The sequence below is a fragment of the Gallinula chloropus genome (assembly GCF_964237585.1).
Source record: "Gallinula chloropus genome assembly, chromosome: 5".
Taxonomy (NCBI): domain Eukaryota; kingdom Metazoa; phylum Chordata; class Aves; order Gruiformes; family Rallidae; genus Gallinula; species Gallinula chloropus.
The window spans coordinates 25,354,346-25,372,930 of NC_140090.1; the positions used below are offsets into that span (position 1 = coordinate 25,354,346).

Sequence of the window (18,585 nt, forward strand, 5' to 3'; positions counted from 1 at the left end):
TGCCACCTTCAGTGAACACACACAAGAACGAACAGGGGCCCTGGCAGGTGCTGCGGGGTCCCCTCAGTCCGAGCGAAGGCGGAGAGATGGAGTGCTGCGCCCGAGATGTTTCATTGCCTACAGTCCTTGACGGGAGCTCTTGTGAGTGAAGTGGAGAGATTTCCTGACTGATCCATAAGACAAATGGTGGCTTTTCAGAGGGGAAGGGACTAAAAGCATTTCCAAGATTCTGTTCCCGCACAAGATGAAGAATTAAGGCACTTTGGATGATGCATACATTATGGATCAACTGGATTTAACTTCTACTCACTCAAGCATCTTCTGGAAAAAGTCTTTTTACAAATTTTTGCATGCTCCCCCTACTGCATTACAGTGAAAAAGAGGAAAAAGCCCCCACCAAACAGAAATGTACACTTGCAAATGCGCTGTTAGAAAGGAAGGAAGTGCATGACAGCTGGTGTTCACCATGCCTGTCAGCAGATAACCATGAATGATTTAGTTTTCCAATGAGCTTTGAAGTCCATTGTAAAAGACTGTTAGGTAAAATCAATACCTGCAAGATAAATGGCAAAGTCTGTGAATTAGAAATAGAGTAGTACTGAATCACTGTTCCTCAAAAAAGAGAATTTAAACATGTGGTGTCTGTGGTGCATAGCAGCACGATTTTATATAATTATCAAGAACTCCAAGGGAGGAAGTATACACTGAGTCAACAATATTTTCTGATTACCCCAGGCTTGTACTTTTTTTTTTTTTTTAATAAAACCTGTAGAAGTTTGGAGAGAAAGGAGCGGAGTGAAGGATAAACAATCTGGGAATTAGGCAAATGGAATGTAACCCAGATAAATGTACGTTAGTGTACATAGGCAAAAACAGTCTAAATATCCAAATTGATCTGTCACTAGAGGCTACCACAACTCAGAAATTCAGTAATACCACCAGTAAGCAAATAACTTTGGTTCACTCTAAAACTAAAGTATCCCTAAAGAAAAAGTTCTCCAAGTCTTTGGGGTACAGTTCTGGGATACAGTTCACATATAAACCAGTGCAACTGGAGAGAAGACAAGTCAGTAATAAAATTCTCAAGAGCATGGAAAATATATTTCATCGTGTCTAGATGAGAGTGACACGCTGCTTTCTTAAAATTGTACCAAGTTTTGGTCCTGCACTTTAGACATACCTGGATTTTTAAAAAGTTTTTCATCTCTTTGTACACACACATGACCACACTCCCCCAATCTACACAAATGCGCATCCCCACATCTCACTCAAACCCCCAATTGTCACATGCACGTCTTGAAATGAATTAATCATATTTGCTACTGTTTAAAAGCCACATTGGGTGGAAAACACTTGAAAGATGCTGGCTGATACATTACCTCATAACCACCCCACAGCACTGTGTGCTGTAGTGCAAAGCCTGTCAGCAAGATGTATTCATATGCCATGAAGAAAAAAAAAACCCTCTTGATGTTTGAACTTCAGACAGAAGGTGAGTTTGCGAAAGGAAACATTTGGCAGTGGTTCAGCTGATGGCTGTCTGGCAGCGGTGACACTGACTTCCCTTTCCACAGCTCCCTCCCCCCTCCCTAACAGCGACAAGTGTGATGCTGTGCAGTTCAGGCAACGGTCACGAATGACCAGATCGTACTCGCTGACTTGGCAGAAACGACCCAGAGCAGTTTCCTCCCTGCTGCTGGGTTCTTGCTGTCTGCCAGCACGTCCCACACCGAATTACCTCCACGCGTGGAAACTTGAATGGCAACACGTAAAATACCAGGTTTGGGGCGACTGGCGCATGCAAGGCACTAATTAAACAAATTGTAAAGTGTGACAGCAGAAAGCCTTCAGGTAACATGAAGAACCGTTTTATGAGCTGTTGAAGTAAAAAGTACAGAAGAGACCAATTTTGTCACCGCTGCTCTAACAAACGTGGAGAGCTACAGAAGCACTGAGTGGTATTTGGAAATAGTATTTTTTTTTTTATTTTTGCAAAAGCCCAAGATGCTTTACCATAAGCTAAAAGCATTGGGTTCACATTTTTCACATAGGCTGGCTGCGCAATTTTAGACTTTATTGTTATTACACAAAATTAACAAAATCCTCCAGTTGCTTCGCTGGCTGCAAGCCTTACCTCAGTTCACATCCATGGAAGATCCAGGCCTTCCCCGTCATGTCTGTCTTTACATTAGATTTTGCTTTTTCCTTTTCCACAGCACATGGAAATGCACATGCTCAGGCAAATGGTCAAAACAATGCTATCGCTCATCAAATCTCTATAGTGAGTTTTTCAATGTGCAGACACCACCCCAATAGAGAAGTTAAAGGATCGACATGGTTCACAGAGAGGATGGGTACTGCTCCAATTTTTGCACAAGGGAAGTGCAGCCACCACAGCAAAGGCAAAAAAGCGTTGTCTAAAACTGTGTCAGCAATGCACTGTTTTAAGGCAGCTTCAGTACTGGATATTAGAACTGGCTTGGAAAGCATACATTGAAGCTAAATGTGGAAACACCTTTACTTACTGTGTTAAAATTTGGGAAGAATCCAACAGCAGAGCTGCTGTCCACAGGGAAGGACATAAAGGGTTTGATATCCAGGGAAGGCTGCATCATCAAAGTAGGTGTGCGCACAAGGGTGGGAAGTGTAGCAGTGCCTGCCAAGAGCAAACAAAACCAGGAATTCATAGTATTCTCCTTTTCACATCACGCACAGTATAGCTATCTCTTGCTGACACAACCACCAAAAAAATAATACAGGGAGGCAATAAAGTGGCTCTGTAGGAGTTAATATTAAAAAAACAACCCAAAACCTATTTCCACACTCTACAGATGAGGCAGAACACTTCCCCTATGGCCATGGATACTCAGACACTGAAGAGGAGACATATGGTATATAAATCACATTGGCAGGTAAAATAAATCCTTTCTAAAGCTGAAAAAATCTTCTGTGCCAGAAAGGCCAAGATGGGCGCCCACAAAAGTCAGATGCTTTTGCAATCCATGGCTGCCTACTAGACCAGCTAGCAGAGACAATACACGCATGCTGAAATTCAGAGGTTTGTTTCCAAACAGTGAGCTGCATGCATATTCTTTCTTCTTCTGACAGTAACTACCAGGTGCTGCATATACACCATTTCACTTAACATTTTTAAAAGTGCCTTCTTTTTTGCAAGGCAAAGCAAATATTAGAAAACAGCCAACAATTAAATAATCAGCTAGCACGTAAATGAACACAACTCTTCACACGCAATGCAAACTAGCATTTTCTTCACTGGACCCCAGCTCTTTCTCTACAAACAAGAGCTTTCCAGAAATCGACATGCGAAATTCTTTCTGTTACACTTGAGAATCATTCCCCAGCAAGACCTCAAGGCAATGGCAAGGCACAGATGTCCAAATATTTTTTTTTTAACTAGCTATCTGTCCTATTCACACAATAGTGCGCCTGGTACGCAGCTTCAAGCTATGTCTGTGGGAGTTGTTTTTTTCTGAAATCGTAAAAAATAGATTTCAAATTAAATTTCCCTCATTGAAATAAAAAATGAAAAAAAAACCCCAAACACCAACCCCTCCATTTTTCTTTCCTGAGATGAATAAATAATTCAACACCAACTGGAGCAGGCACTGGAACACAAGTGTCCCACACCTCTAAAGGAGGGTGAGTCACACTCTGCCTCTCCTTCCTCCGCCAGAATTTCTCCATAATTACCTTTTTCTCCCACTCACTGGTGGCCAGCATGTCAGCTGGGAGCATAACAGTACTCAGGAATTTCTCTGGTCTAAAGCAGAGCTGACACAATACGTAAGCTTTCTCTTAAAGGAGTCATGGGAGCTTTTTCAACACAGTTAGGAAGGGCCAGGGGGCTTGGGGGAAGGAAGGAGAAAAGTAAACAAGCAATTTTCCCCTTTTCTCCCATAAAATCAAATAATTTGCATCTACTTGAAGATGCCAGGCAATCCTCCATACGGACTGCCTCAGCACCAATCCTTATTATGGGATCTCCCTTCCCCCTGTTAGGGACATGCAAAATTGAAGGCAGAGCAGAAATTTCCCTCCTTTTAATCTTGTCATCCTGCCTCCACACACAATTTCAAACCCATCTTATGGTATCCAAGGGGGAAGCTGAGTTCAGAAGCCAGATTGGGCTGCCCAGATTTTTTAGACGATAAAACGCTTATAACTAGCCCTGAGCTCAAACTTCTAGATGATGGAGACAGTCATTCTGATCACAGCTGCAGCACAGTAAACACTTTATTATGGTCTAGCAGATGAATAGCAGGATACAATCTATTCTCTGCTTCTTCTACAGGAAAACTGTGATGACTGCACAAAGATGGGTCATTGACAACTATGGAGAGAGAACTGTTGAATGCCATCTCAATTGAGCCACACAACTTGAAAGAAAAAAATATGCTCGAGACGTTCCCAGAATATTTTCTCCCTTCTCCTACCCCAATACTTTCATAAGTTTTTTTTCTGCATAAGCCCATGAAGCTTACTGACAGCTGTGCTTAACTATAAGACAAAGCTTATTCAAGCAGAGTCACAAGCATCAGAAAGCTAAAGACTCACACACCTTTAGTTTCTTCAAATCATTAATGAACAAAAAGGCATCTATAGGAAAGCAGTGTGTCAGAGGATTTATCCAAAATATCTTCAACTGCACAAATGATGATCATTTCTACTAGCTGATTCTGAAACAGTAGATTTACATAATTTGTATTTCAGACTTGTATTCAAACAGCGGTTATGTTGTATTCAATTACCTAAAGCCACCATCAATCTAACTTCTGTAAGTTTCTCTTTGAAGCTATTAAAGATCCATAAAGTTAAAAGTGACCTGTCCTTCAGTTTACATATACATACTGCAATGAAGCTACGGTTACATATTTTAAACTAAATTTTACAGAAAACATACAACAGAATAAATTGACATTCAAAATAAGAGTTAAGCTAGATTTCTGATGCTGTCTTCAACCAAGGTATAGGAAGCATTTGGCATAAAAGTTTTAAAAATTAAAAAGCTATTTGCATCCTCCTACAACCAATCCAACCAACCCAATAATCTCAGTACTCCTTGGCCAAGCACAGATCATTAAATGCAACAAAGACATTTGAAATCTGCCTCCAGTTTTGCAGTCCATGGCATATTTCCTGCCAGAGTAATAGACAACCGGTGGACTAGGATGCATTCAGAGTCCATAAAGAAAACACAAACGCCTACCAGAGTGATTAATGGAGGCATTAATGATGGCAATAATTTGTTCACTTCTGTTTGCCAGTTCACTACTACATCTATTGCCCACCAAATACCAGTGATCCTGTTTGACTGAAGTTTGATTTTCGGACACACCTTTGAAAACCTCTGGAAGAATGATCAGATAAAGATTATCTAAAATACAGGTAGAAGTTCTCTGCAGCAAAATCATCAAATCAAGCAGAACAAGCTGGCATTGTGCCCACAGGTCAGACAGATTCTCACTACCACTCCACCAAATCTGTATGCAGACCAGAGCTAGCAGGAATACTGGTGCAAGAAAGATGTAGCTGTCAAGCTGTATTATCTTTATAAATTTAACAGATGTTTATCAGTTCATTAGCATTTTAATGATACAGACATGATAAAGACAACTCACCATGTCAAACACAGATTGTTTTAAACCACTTGTCAATCTTTGGCATAAATATAAGTGATATTTCTTGTAAATCCATTTGCTCATTTCAGCTTCATAAATTCAAATCATTATTTTACCTTTGTAACTTCAATTTTGACTCCCGCACCAGGAGTTACCCACACACTGGAGAGGCAAGCAGTAGACAGACTTTGCCAAAGGACACTTATCTTCACTGGGTACTTTTTTACTCTTGTCTAAGAGAAGGAAAACAGGCTTTCATCTGAGCAGATGATCCAAAATGGCTCATTTTATTAAAAGTTTTCCTTCCTCCTAGATACATGGAGACTTTTTTTCAGATAAATGCAACATGACCTGTTGTTCTTCAGCCACGTACAGAATCACAGCATCACATAAGGCTTCACGCACACTGAAATGCACTGGGACACTGATGCCTTTGCAAAAGTTACAAAAGGTTGTTGTCATTACCCAAACCTGATGTGTCTCTAACAAAGATGGCACAAAATTAAAAATTAGGCAGCGAAAGTGATGCCTCATATTGGTCACTCCCATGGTAAGAGGAGTCCCAGGGACCACTGAGCCATGCTTTACCTGGGAGCCAGGAAGGGGGAAGGAACCGGGGGACTTGAGGAGCCTCTACCAATATCTCGCACACAGCTCTTCTGCAGCTTCACAGAAAAACTGCAGAAGCCATGAATGGCAAAATCACAGTTTTGGCAGAGACAGCCACACTTAACTTCAGCCATAGTTAGCAGTCACTGCTCATCTTTTTCAAGTAAGAGCAGTGTCAAGTTCAGTCAAATCTAATCACACAATTTCTCCCTTTGTACCTCCTGAAAACTATTTGTGAAAGTTTAGTTTCTATGATTTTCTCAAGTGATTTATTTTTTTATCACTAACACAAAAAAGTGCAATGTCTGCACATTAATTGCTCTGATTTGACTCAACATTAGACCATCACACAAAAAAAAAACCCAATTTAACCGCAGAATTTACTCATCTAGAGAGTATTTTTGGACAAATTTCAGCATACTTGAAATTATTCTCCAGACTTGAAAGCATGCTCTTCCAAAGTCTTCATTAAAGGCAACTACAGAGAAATCTAAAGCCATACTCAATACTCTCCCTTTTTTCTGTTACCTAAAGATGCTACCACAATATTTTAATCCTCCAAACCAAGGAAGCAGCCCACACGCAGAGCAAAAAAAGGAACTAAGGTCTTCTCTGAACTGAACAAAAACATTCCATTAACAATATCCTGTGAACTGGACAATTTATATCCATCTCAGATTGCGCATGCGTGCCTTTGGTTTAATTTGTGCATCGGAGAACACTCAGAAAAACTTCATACCCACTACTATTTCTGCACATTACACAAAGTTTTCAGTTTATGGATGGACTGTGTTGGCATTTTCATCCCTGAATTGTCTGACTGTATTTAGCTATGAGGAACCTTTTCTTTCTATACCAATGTTGAGTAGTCTCATCTGACCTAGGAAGAGCTGCCATATAACTGATGAGATAGGTCAGTTTGGGCTTTCCCCTCCTTTGACCTTTTTAAGTGCAGCGTTTTTCAGATACTGCTTGAGCCAACAGTATCTCCGCAAGGATGGATAAGTTTTCCCTTTTGTTTTGCCCATACTGGCTGAATTTGTTACGGACTACAACCACACTATGCACTGCCATCCTGCCTTTAGACCTCACATTGCCATCTCCATTCACAGAGCTTTCCTTCAGAGCCACATGAGACAGCAGCGCAGAAAATGGCTCCGTAGAAGGATCTGTGATGATTCTGCAGGTGTTAATCTAGGAGCTTTTTCTGGCACCTTACAGTTTATTAATTTGTCAGTGGAAGTTTTCAGCACTGTCAGAGGTATTTACTTTGTAGCTCAAAACAGAGTTGTATAAACAGGTTAGAGCCAGAGATAGTACCTAGGCTTTTATACTGAATAAAAATCTCTTCAGCTCTACTGTCTATTCCTTGGACAAAAGCCCAATAGAACACCCCCAACTCAAAACAAAACACCACCACCAAAATATCCCCAATTTGCACAAGACTTTCTGACACTTTACTATATGCAGCTTTAGGGGAAGATTGGCACAATTAAATTATGTTTATAAAAATCCTCCCGCCTAATTACAGAAATGCACAATAAAATTAATAGCTTTCTTCCCTTATATCTGATGCCTCCGTTGCATCAGGTCCCAGATCTATCTGCTTTCATTGTAAGTTTTTCTCTCCATAAATGACAGGTGAAAATCAATCACTTCCAAGTCAGTATATTTTGTAGTTTAGGTATTTATATGACATTAGCTCCTGAGATCTATTCCAACACTTAATACAAATATCAGTCTTCTTACCTTCTCAGTACAATCATTTTACAGGATTCAGAAGTTTTCTAATTTTGTTTGTTTAGCTACAGCTATACATGGGTGTTAGAGAATGTCAGTGTTTCTGTTTATGCCTAAGATAAACTCTCAAAACCAAATGCAAGTAAAATAATTCTGAGTTTTTGAGCACAAGTTGTCAATATCCAAATGCTTAAGGAAAGAGCTATTCTAGAAGTATTCCATTAAAAATACTCATGGCCGTGAACCTCAAGATATTCCTCCCTCTTAAATAAAAAACATGTGAATAAATATAGCATTTTAGAAGATTTTTTTTCTTTCCAGGATTCACTCAGCAAAACAAACATTGCTTCCTCACAACATGGTATTACGATTAATGAGACTTATGATACCCATGGGAATCCCATTCTGTCAAAAGTAAAAGTAGTCAAGGAGAGTAGTCAAGGAGGCCATTACTTCAACAAATTTTCCCAAATGGCAAATTAACATGATCCTAAAGAGATAACTTACTACCCAGGCAACTAATTTTTAAAAATAACTTGAAGCAGAAGCCCAGCATATATGAGACATGGCACAGCCCTCAGCTGACAACAGGAAAAATGCCATCAGCGCCTCTGCCCCCAGGGCACCCGACACTGTAGCTCACTAAATGAATGAGGATGGAGCTCCTTTGGGAGTTGGTATGATGATTGTCAGAGCTACTGATACACACATATCATCTAAAACTTGGAGAGCACACTGAACTCATACCTCTTCAATAATATTCAGCTGTCAGTGAATAACCTTCCATTGACTGATTAATGGTTTTACAAAGTACAAACAATACACACCCATCCATGTTCAGCAAATAAAAATGGGTAAGCCGTTAAAAGGTGTGGGGGTTTTTTTCAGAAACCACAAGGAAAGGCAGCAAAACCTGATGTAGAGCTTGTGGCTACACATAAGCACTAAGAGCCACTCTAACACATACAAGGCAAGTGATAAGAAAGCACTGGTCCTGGTCTGGCCTTCCATTGCAATGTATGGATAAAAAAATGACATGCCAACCATTCTGAGCTTATTTCTTTAGGAAGCCCAGAGGCATTTTGACGTGACTTCCCTGCAACATACAAATTATCTGTGTTTTGCTCAAGAATAACTTATCTAAAAAACATGTCAGATTATGAAAATAATTCTCCCCCTACAAATTAAAACATGATTTTCAGTATGCTTGAGCATAAAGTTAGTATTTCCATTATTATCCATCTAGAAATAAATGTTTTATGAAGGCACGTTAACAGAATTCCTTATTCTCCTTTTGTATAAAATCAGATACCGTGAAATGAGGTATTTCTACATTTCAAATACATGTAGGATTCCAACAACTAGGTCAATAAAAAAAAAATTGAAATCTGGTGCTGCTGAAATTAATGGAAAACTCTGGCATATAATCAATCCAAAATGTCAACCATCACCCAATATTGATAATTATATAGAGCTTATTTACAATCAGAAAATGACTATAGCTATATATTGCATGTATTTCACGTAAGATTTATAAAACTAAAAACATAAACCTTTTTGTACTTACAAGTAAGGAAGTCTTCAATAGATCAGACCCTTCCTCACTAAAATATTAGGGGATGACTTGGAATTACGTTCACTTCGATGAACTATTAATATTCATATGCCTAATTGTTTTCCATTTCCACTGTCTTACAATTGAAGGATGTTTAGTTAAAAAATTAAAAATGTAGTCTCCAGATCATAAATACTATCCATATACTTGATAAAGACAATAATGAAAAAGCCAATACTGAAAACCTCTATTATATTCTTTCCAATATTTAAAATAACTGTTAATGTTTATTTCCTTAATCTCTGCATTTCATACATCAAAATGATAGAGAACAAACTGCCATTTACCTGGCAGAGGAAGGAGGTAAAAGCATAACAATAGGAAACCGCGATTTCAGTATTTTACAAATACATAAAAACATAAACAAAGAAAAATCTCATTCCCCTTGCAGTTGCACTGCATCTCCAACAGTTTACAATTACAAGAGGAAGGTTCTGTATAGAAGATACCAGAACAGATAGAGTGGGAAACCCAGTAATTAGTAGTGGAACAGATTATCTTGCATTTTCCTTACATAACTCTGTGACAATTGTGAGATCATAACATTTAGAAGAGCCCTGTCCCTCCCTGGATTTTTGAGGATGTGTGACTGGCTCCTGTCTTCTTCCTTTCCTCCTTTGGCCACCACTGTCGTGTTCCTGCGGCTGAGAAAGGCTGGTACACCTGCACAACTGACAGCCTATGTTCTATGGCAGCTGTGCTCTGCTGCTTCACGTTTTTTCCTGCAGTATTCATATTCCCAAGCCAAGTGAACTCCAGACATACTATACTAGTATCAAAGCATATTTGTTAGCACTGTCTCCTTGTCAAGTCTAAGCAATTAAATAAATTAGGGAACATCCTTAGCTATATTCAGAAGATGCTGCCTGGAGTACAAATGTGATTTGCTATTATCTATAGGTAGTATGGAAATATTGTCATTGGTTTCTTAGAAGAGCTAACACCCCAGACTTCCAAAGCAACCAAGACAATCTGTTTGACAGAGTGGCATGTTATACTTCAACACCATCGAGCGCAGTAAGTTGGATTTATTCGAATCAATGACAGCTATTAATAAATGCAATAATAAATGCAATGCTCCTGCCTGCATTGAAGTGAGATGGAGCTTTGCACTCTCTCCATTTCTTTTTCTCACAATCTCCTGGCTTGCTCCAGCCTCTCCCTCTGGTATCCACAGCCTGAGCAAGCAGCTCTGCCCCCTCCTCTGTTCTTATCTGCTTCTAGGAAATGCTGCTCTGGAGTTGTTTTCGCTTTGAAGTTTTCCAAGTATGACAGAAATAACAGCTGCATCTTTTCCAGCTCTCTATTCTCTTGCCATCTGCACGAATAGAGATCTTTCTGAAATCCTTAGGATCCTTTCTCTTGATTTATTTAAACCAGACACCACCACCTCCACTCACCCTGCCACCTTTTCCACTCTCACAATACAAAGGTACAGTGAGAGAGGGTATTTGCTTTTCTGCTGTCACCCTTAATTAAAACCACAACATTGTGACACAATCTTTTCCAGAGCACGGTGCAACTTCCATGCCAGTCCCTATCTTTTCCCTCAGTGCATATTCTGGGCATCAAGACTGTGAGTGTCCCAGGATGAAGCACTGCACTCCCTTCCCTCTCGGTTCAGGATTCAACACAATATTTCATCATAAACTGAAGCTTCCTTTCTCAGGATCATGAGCAAAAAAAACCCTAATTTACATTACCCTAAAAGTTTTATAACTGAGGACATGGGACTGGATTCCAGGTAACTTTTTAGAGAATCTGTTATCACCACCTCACCTCTCATATAATCTGGTATTTCTCAAAATCCAAATTTATCCCTAATTTTGTCACCCCTGAGTTCATAATCTAACCCTTAGTGAGCCTCAACACTGACTTTCTTTCTGGAGTTGTTACCCCCTAAAGCCAAAACCCCAACAAGCCTATCACTGGGAATGCTGCTGGGTGACCATTTTGTTACTAGTCAGTCAGAACCATGACGTCTTAACTTCTACATTTGGGAGGGGTCCTATGTCTGCAGTTGGCTTCTCTTTCCTTATTCCCTCTCAACAGTCCAACACTCCAGCTCAACTGTGCTGTGCACAAAGGTAATAGTCTAGATCCACGGGCATCCTCCCCAATATGTCTAATCACTTAACCACATGAGACAATTTCTTAAAAGTCATGGTAGCTCAGATAATTTCATGCCTCGTTTGCTTTTCCCACATATTACACAATCACCTCTAGAAAACAGTTACCAGTATTACCTTTCTTTCATCAGTTCTATTTGCATCGCTGTCTAAATATCCTTCAGATAAAAGACTGCAACAGCAGTAGATTGTTTAAAGTGGTCTATTGAAACTGCCTGTAATGGAAACAGGGACCTATACTCAATTAAATCTAGTTTTTCTTCCAAAAATGTTTCAACTTCTCAGAAATTTCAGAACAAGTTTGAACACCCAGTTCACCCCATCTCTATCCAAAAAGTCACAGTTTCGGTCACAATCTTCCCCTTGGTTGCTATCGTTTCCATGGTTAGGCACATGTTTTAGAACAACATGATTTAGCCTAATCTGTTTAGAAATCAGAAAAGGGGCCATAAGGAGACACAAATTGAAAAGTCTTCATGACATTGTCCATGTAGCCTACATTCTACACTGAATTTAACTGCTTTGCCATGGCATGGGGTACACAGCATTTAAACATCCATCCAAAAGAGGCCAAATGTGCAAAGGTAATGGAAAGGTTTATCACAAATGCCATTGAAGCTAAACCCAAGTGATACAATCCTTTTTTCTGAGACAAGTTTTCTGAAGAAATTCCTAGATAACTTAGAAGTAGTTTACAGACCAAAAGAACTATTTCATCATTTCCTGGTTAACACTACAGAAGGGAAAGTCTTCTTCCCAAACATTCCCAAAGTTCTTCCTGGTGCGCTATCTGCTGCCTCCAACTAAAACAAGAAGAATCTCTCCATAGTATTTCCCAGAGAATTTCAACTCTCTCTTAATCAGATGGCACACTACATCTCCTTTTCAGAGTCCACACACATAAAAGTCCCAACCAAGGACAAGCCAGAGACCCTTTTCTTGAGCTTTACATGTTACTAGTGCACCCTATTGCACTGTACTTGGAAACACAAAAACCAGAGATGCCTCACCCTGCTCAAGAAATCAGGAGCCAGATTCAACACTTCTCTCACATACAAATACTAATAAAGCCACTTTTACTCAGCTGCAAAAAGAGCACAAGATTTCTGACCAAAGTTCTTTGGGATATTTACAAACTGAAGACAGATAATACAAGTTCACCAGCACTTTACACTGTACAGAAGCCGCAGAGGATTTTGTTATGAGCACACCACCATGAATCATTTTAGCATAGCAGAAGCATAATAAAACACAAACCACGTAGTCCCATAAAGGCTTCCCACTGTTAATCAGTGCCATGCTGCTTACCTTTGCTTCTAAGGTTATAATCCGCCTCCTCGGCAGCTTTTGAACGTAGACGCAGCCTAACACAGAGCTAAATAATCCTTTCATTTCAACATGGTGCTTTTGTGATGTTAGGTGCTATGAGACAGTGGGCAACCAGCAAGCCTGAACAAATCCGGGTTGTTGTAATTGTGTGCTTAGTTTTAATTACCCTTGAGGAAAGTGTTTGCAACTTGACTCCAGAGGGAGAGCAGCCCGCTACTGACATCACCCGATCAAACATAACCTAAAAGACTGATAAACTGTATTTCAGTGGCATTTTCCCTGCTATTGTTCTTAGAATTTAACTTAGAGGGGTTAAAAGCTATCTGGCTGCTATAGAGCTGCATTTTAAATAACTTCTGGGAAAACAAAAAAATTGTCTGCTTGAATGTTTGAATAAGTTCATAAAAGGGGACCTCAGAGCACAAGGTTACACAGACAGTGTGGGGTTCCGACATTCAGAAGATTGAAGTCCACAAATCCTGTCTCTCCTGAATTAAGGTCTACTGCTTTACTTATTCTCAAAGTCGGGGCTGATGAATAAGTAAGAACTTGAAAATTTATAAAACTATAATACATGCCATCTACCCTCTCTTACACAGGGAAGAATGAAGGCAATAGATTTCAAATTAACAGATCCATTAGGACAGGTCACTGCACTTGGGAGCTTATCGAACATTAAGCCCCAGAGACCTTATTCAGCTTTGGGTCCAACAGCACACTACAAAGACATGTTAAGTTTTCAAAGACTTCATGACATGAACTCTGACAATCCTACCCTCAGCTACATTCAAGAAGAGACATGCACACAAACAGCAGCATGTAACAGAATGCTTCTGTTAAATTACATCAAGGCTGAACCAAAGAAGAAACTTTTTTAATAGAACATTCAAACTGACTTTTAAGAGCACTTCAGCTAGTATTAGTCTTTCAAAAAAAGCCACCTCTGGTTTCCTGGAAACTAATTAATATCCCTTTAATATGATTCGTTTTATAAATTAAATCTAATTAATCACACACTACACTGAAAATAAAGAGAAATAAACAGGAGAGTTGGTGTACAACAGGCATGACAGCATTTTTACAAAGCGTGCCATGCAGCTTGCACCTACTTTCCACAACCACGCTGGGAGCGGGCTGGGCAGCCCTATCACCCTCCAGCTCTCCGCACTCCCCTTCACCCATCACAGGGAGTTAGACCCATTGGAAACAAACTAAGAACAAACTAACAAAAGAGAAATTTGCTTTCAACAAGACCAGTGAGCTGTTGAGGCTGAACTCACAGTCGTGAAATGGAGAGCACCAAGATGGGGGTGGCTGAACAGAAAAATCCTGCATGTGTTGATGCCTCTCGTTCTCATCCAGTCTCACCTGAACTGGCCCTCATCTTTCCTGCAGTGCAGCAGACAAATTTCATGCCTGCCACACTACGTTTCTGGTTATATCTCTCAGGATGGTATCTTAGTTGATAACATGGCAGCATTAACTCATGTTTAGTACCCTAAATCCTAGTTTAAAGACGGATCTAAACAGCATACAGGCTTCAGCCTGCCTCCTGGAACAGGCAAGTTCTTGCCCTTTCACTTTCTAAATCCCTGGTTGTATACTACGTTACATAATGAAGCCTATCGTTCTGAGAAGTAAGAACAAAGCAATGAACACTTTACAGTTTTTCCCCTCTGTCCTGATTCCTGTTTAAGAACGAGCTTAAACTCTCAATCACTGGGCTTTAAATTCATGTTTAAACATTTTTCTTAATTCTCTCAAGAGTGCTACACACATTTAACCTTACTTCATACTTAATGGTTGCTAAGACTGAAGTGAGAGGGGCTTTTCTGACTGAAAGGCAACACACACTTTACATAAAACTCATGGTTTGAAACGCAACAATGAGAGATGAAGCTATGTAATTCAAAGAAAGAACCTTTTGTTTTTGTGAAGTGAGAACTGGCAAAAGACACCAAAGAGAGAAAACTCTGCTGTTAAAGACACATCTTCCTTCCTCCTCACGATGTTTCTAGCTGTTATAATGATACTCACAGCAACAGGGAGAGTAAAAACCTTGAAATCCAACACAGATTATTGGAGAGAGGATTATTTGTGTGAGATTTTGAAATCACAGTTGAAGGCATTTCGTAAGGGTATACTTTTAGACACAAATCTTAAAAACACCTCCGCTGTTCTCTTTTAATGGCTTATATCTGCAAAGCCGAGGGAGGTAAGTCTGCTTTTATAAACTTAAGGCCTGGAGGTATGATGTGTGATGTACAAAACTCTGGAAAATGATCCAAACTTGGATCTGGTACCCTGGTGCAAATCTGTCAGATTTGCTCGCAGAGTCACTCGGATTAGCAGCACTACAAGTGTGAAATCTGGCCGATTAATTTCAGTAGGAGGAGCCCTGTGTAGAAACAACAGCTGCCGGGTCAGATGCTGTATCTAGTATTTCTCAATGCAAAGGAGTAGTAAGAGGAGGTACCATGCTATTTGTTAGCACTTGTTTCGTGTTTTCACTTTGATACTAGGTGATCAGAAATTACTACATGATCTTTGCTGAATATTCTTAAACTGTTGCAGAGGAACTGAGCGCAGACATAGAATACACAGACACCCAATGGAAAGGTCACCCAGTTCTGACTTCACAGAGATAAAAGCCTTTGTAGCAGGAAGACCACAGCAAACAAGAAAAGCAGAACCTTGCAGGTTCTCCTTCCAGGGAGAGGTTCACAGCTTAATGACTCCTCTATTTCCATCATCCTGGGCTACACGCTGCAGCTCTCCCTCCATTTCTGTGCAGATGTCCCGAATCATACGGATCATTGCATAAAGAGTTGCTACAGTAGCACACATTCAGCAGAGAAGTTTGCGAAGATGGGCATGAAAGACTGGCTCCTTAGTTAAGGTCAGGGCTTGTATGTTCCTGTGGATACACCAGCCATGGTTTCACACTTGAGTATGCATTCCCAAGGGGTTTAAAATATGCCATGAATCTCTGCAAGAGACACAGCCTTTGAGAGTGAAACCACACACTGACTGTTGTGTAACCTAACCAAAGTTCCTAACTCAGAAGCTAAGGTTCCTTAAGCACTGCTGATTAAGAAGCAAGTGTGAACTTGCATTTTCAGAAGTAATCTCAGGAGATCAATCATCTTCAGAAGATGCCTACACACTCTGAACACGGTCACCTACAACAGGCAGCGTGAGCGATCTACCTTCACCTCCACTGACGGTAACTACACCCTTGGGAACTTTCTGTGGCATTTTTCAGAACTTTCAAAAGCATTCTCTGGATGTATTTGGTATTAGAGCATGGATTAAACTTCTCCTTAACTACAGTATAGGCCTGATATCACAGAAGATCGGGGAACTTAACTGATAACCTCAAAAAAAAAAAAAGAGAAAAAGAAGAGAGATGCACAGTTTTCTTTAGACAACACTGGAGCCAGAACAGAATGGAGCTATAAACATAATTTTTTTCCAGATTTAACAGCACTGTTTGCAACAATGAACTCTAGAAGACCCTTCATTCTACATATTTTACATGCAAAAAAAACCCAAAACACTGAGGAATTCACCAAATGAGAAGTAGTCATCCTATGGCACAAGATCTCACCTGCAGCACAGTCTTTAGTTCCTGCTATCCACAATGAAGGATAGGAAAAATGAATTTAAGATGGGAATAAGATAACAACATAAGAGCATCTAGATTTCAGTGTGGCAAGAATTAGAAAACTTCAGTTCGTTTTGGGACTGTAAACCTTGGTGCCTACAAGAACAGATGTTTGGACAAGACAAGCCTTGTTCAGTATTTCTATTTCTGCACGTGCAGATTCAAACAATACAATAGAGAAAATCTATAAATCATTAAGACCACCTGGTCTTTATATGTTAGGGTAAGTACACATTATAGATCGATAAATCAATCCATCAGGTAGCAATGCTGAGTCAAAATATGACATAGGCAAAAACTACAGCAAATAAAAATATCCTAACATTCTGTCTGAAAAGTTTTTAAAGATGACCTTGGTCCTGTAGTAAGAAATATGAAAAAAGGTATAGCTAGTATAAACGTTTGATGTGTTTCCAAAAAATATTTGAGTTGCAAGAGTGAGGAACTGACCTACCAGAGTAGCAATTAAGGTGAAGAAGAAAAAAGTTCTCTCTTCTGCATAAAACCATCATGCATGCAGCCTCATAAGCTGGCCACAGCATGAGGGACAAAGCTCAAAGTATGAATGTATATCCCTTACATGAAGCAAGGATTTATCAGTCCCTGTCTGATGATGCTTATTGTGCTGAGCAGCAGGTACCTTTTACTTGAAAAGGATTTGCAAATTGAATAGAGACTGAGGCAAAGCAATACAAGAAGCAAGCCCTGGGAAGTCTAGAAAATACAAGAAGTTAAATACGAAAGCCCTAGGAACAAGACATGACAGATGCAAAGGCAAGAGGGGGGCCAGGGTATTTGAAAGACTTTTGAAGTAAAGAATTCTGAAAGGTTTGGAGAATAGAATGAACTTAAATAAAAGGACGTAACTGAGAAAAACAGGTCTGAACATCAGGAAAAGCTTCATGACACCAATGTGCTATTTAACATTCATGGTGGCAGCCTTTTTGAGCTGAACCAGATTGTGGAAATAATCTACCAAGAGAATTTGGGAATCTCAACTGCTCACACAATTATATCAAGACTGAAATGTTGTATGTACAAGTGAAGGAATCCCACATTGACAAGGACAAGATTAGATGACCTGCAATGGGTACTATGGTTGCAGTCATTAAAGACAAATTGCAATGTTATTTATAACCAGCATCAACCTTTTCTTCTATGAAGTACAAACATGGCCTTACTTGATTTCAAGGAGACTATGTCCTTCAGAAACAATTTTATATCACAAGTTTTGGTCACGACATCAATAAAGCAAAATTTAACAGAAGGAAACAAAAGCATCCACGTATGCTACAAGCTAACATCAATGATATCCCTCAGTGAACGTATCCTACCATGTCCATTCTACACCACATAAGTAGGTCCCTCCTGCATAAGCAGGTTCATCAAAAATCTTAACATCATAACATGGAAATACATAGAAATATCTCTGTCTTTCTTTGCATCAAGAAATAAAAACTTGAGCTAAAAAGAAAGGAGCATTTATTTGTTTGAAACTTGCATTTTCACTTTCCTGTGGTACTTTTTTTGCACTTGAAATGCAGAGAACAATACAAACACTAACAGAATAACTCCAATAGGAATTATGTACCTATTCCTGCAGACAAATAAAGTAGAAAACCTTCTCACATTAATACTTCTGTCAAACCTGCTGGTTGACAATTATTTTAGTAATTCTCAATACAGTAGCAGCTGCAAATTCTCGGAAAAGAAGGTTGCTGAGATTCCCTCTTTCTCCGCAAGTGGAAATTTCCACTTTGTATAAATGCTATTTTTGTCAAAGCAACTTGTATGGAGTTGTACTACCACTGCACATGAAATGGAAAGTTCCATGGCCATAACGAAACTGTGAACTTT

The 18,585-nt window shown here is 39.6% G+C and overlaps 1 protein-coding gene across 1 annotated transcript in view; it reads right to left on the reverse strand.

The window, feature by feature from the left end:
• ZNF385B (zinc finger protein 385B) overlaps positions 1-18,585 on the reverse strand; it is a gene marked incomplete at its 5' end in the record, with an annotated part of 142,317 nt that overhangs the window by 51,581 nt on the left and 72,151 nt on the right. The window contains 1 exon segment of the mRNA XM_084265061.1: positions 2,526-2,656. Coding sequence (XP_084121187.1) covers positions 2,526-2,656 — 131 coding nt within the window.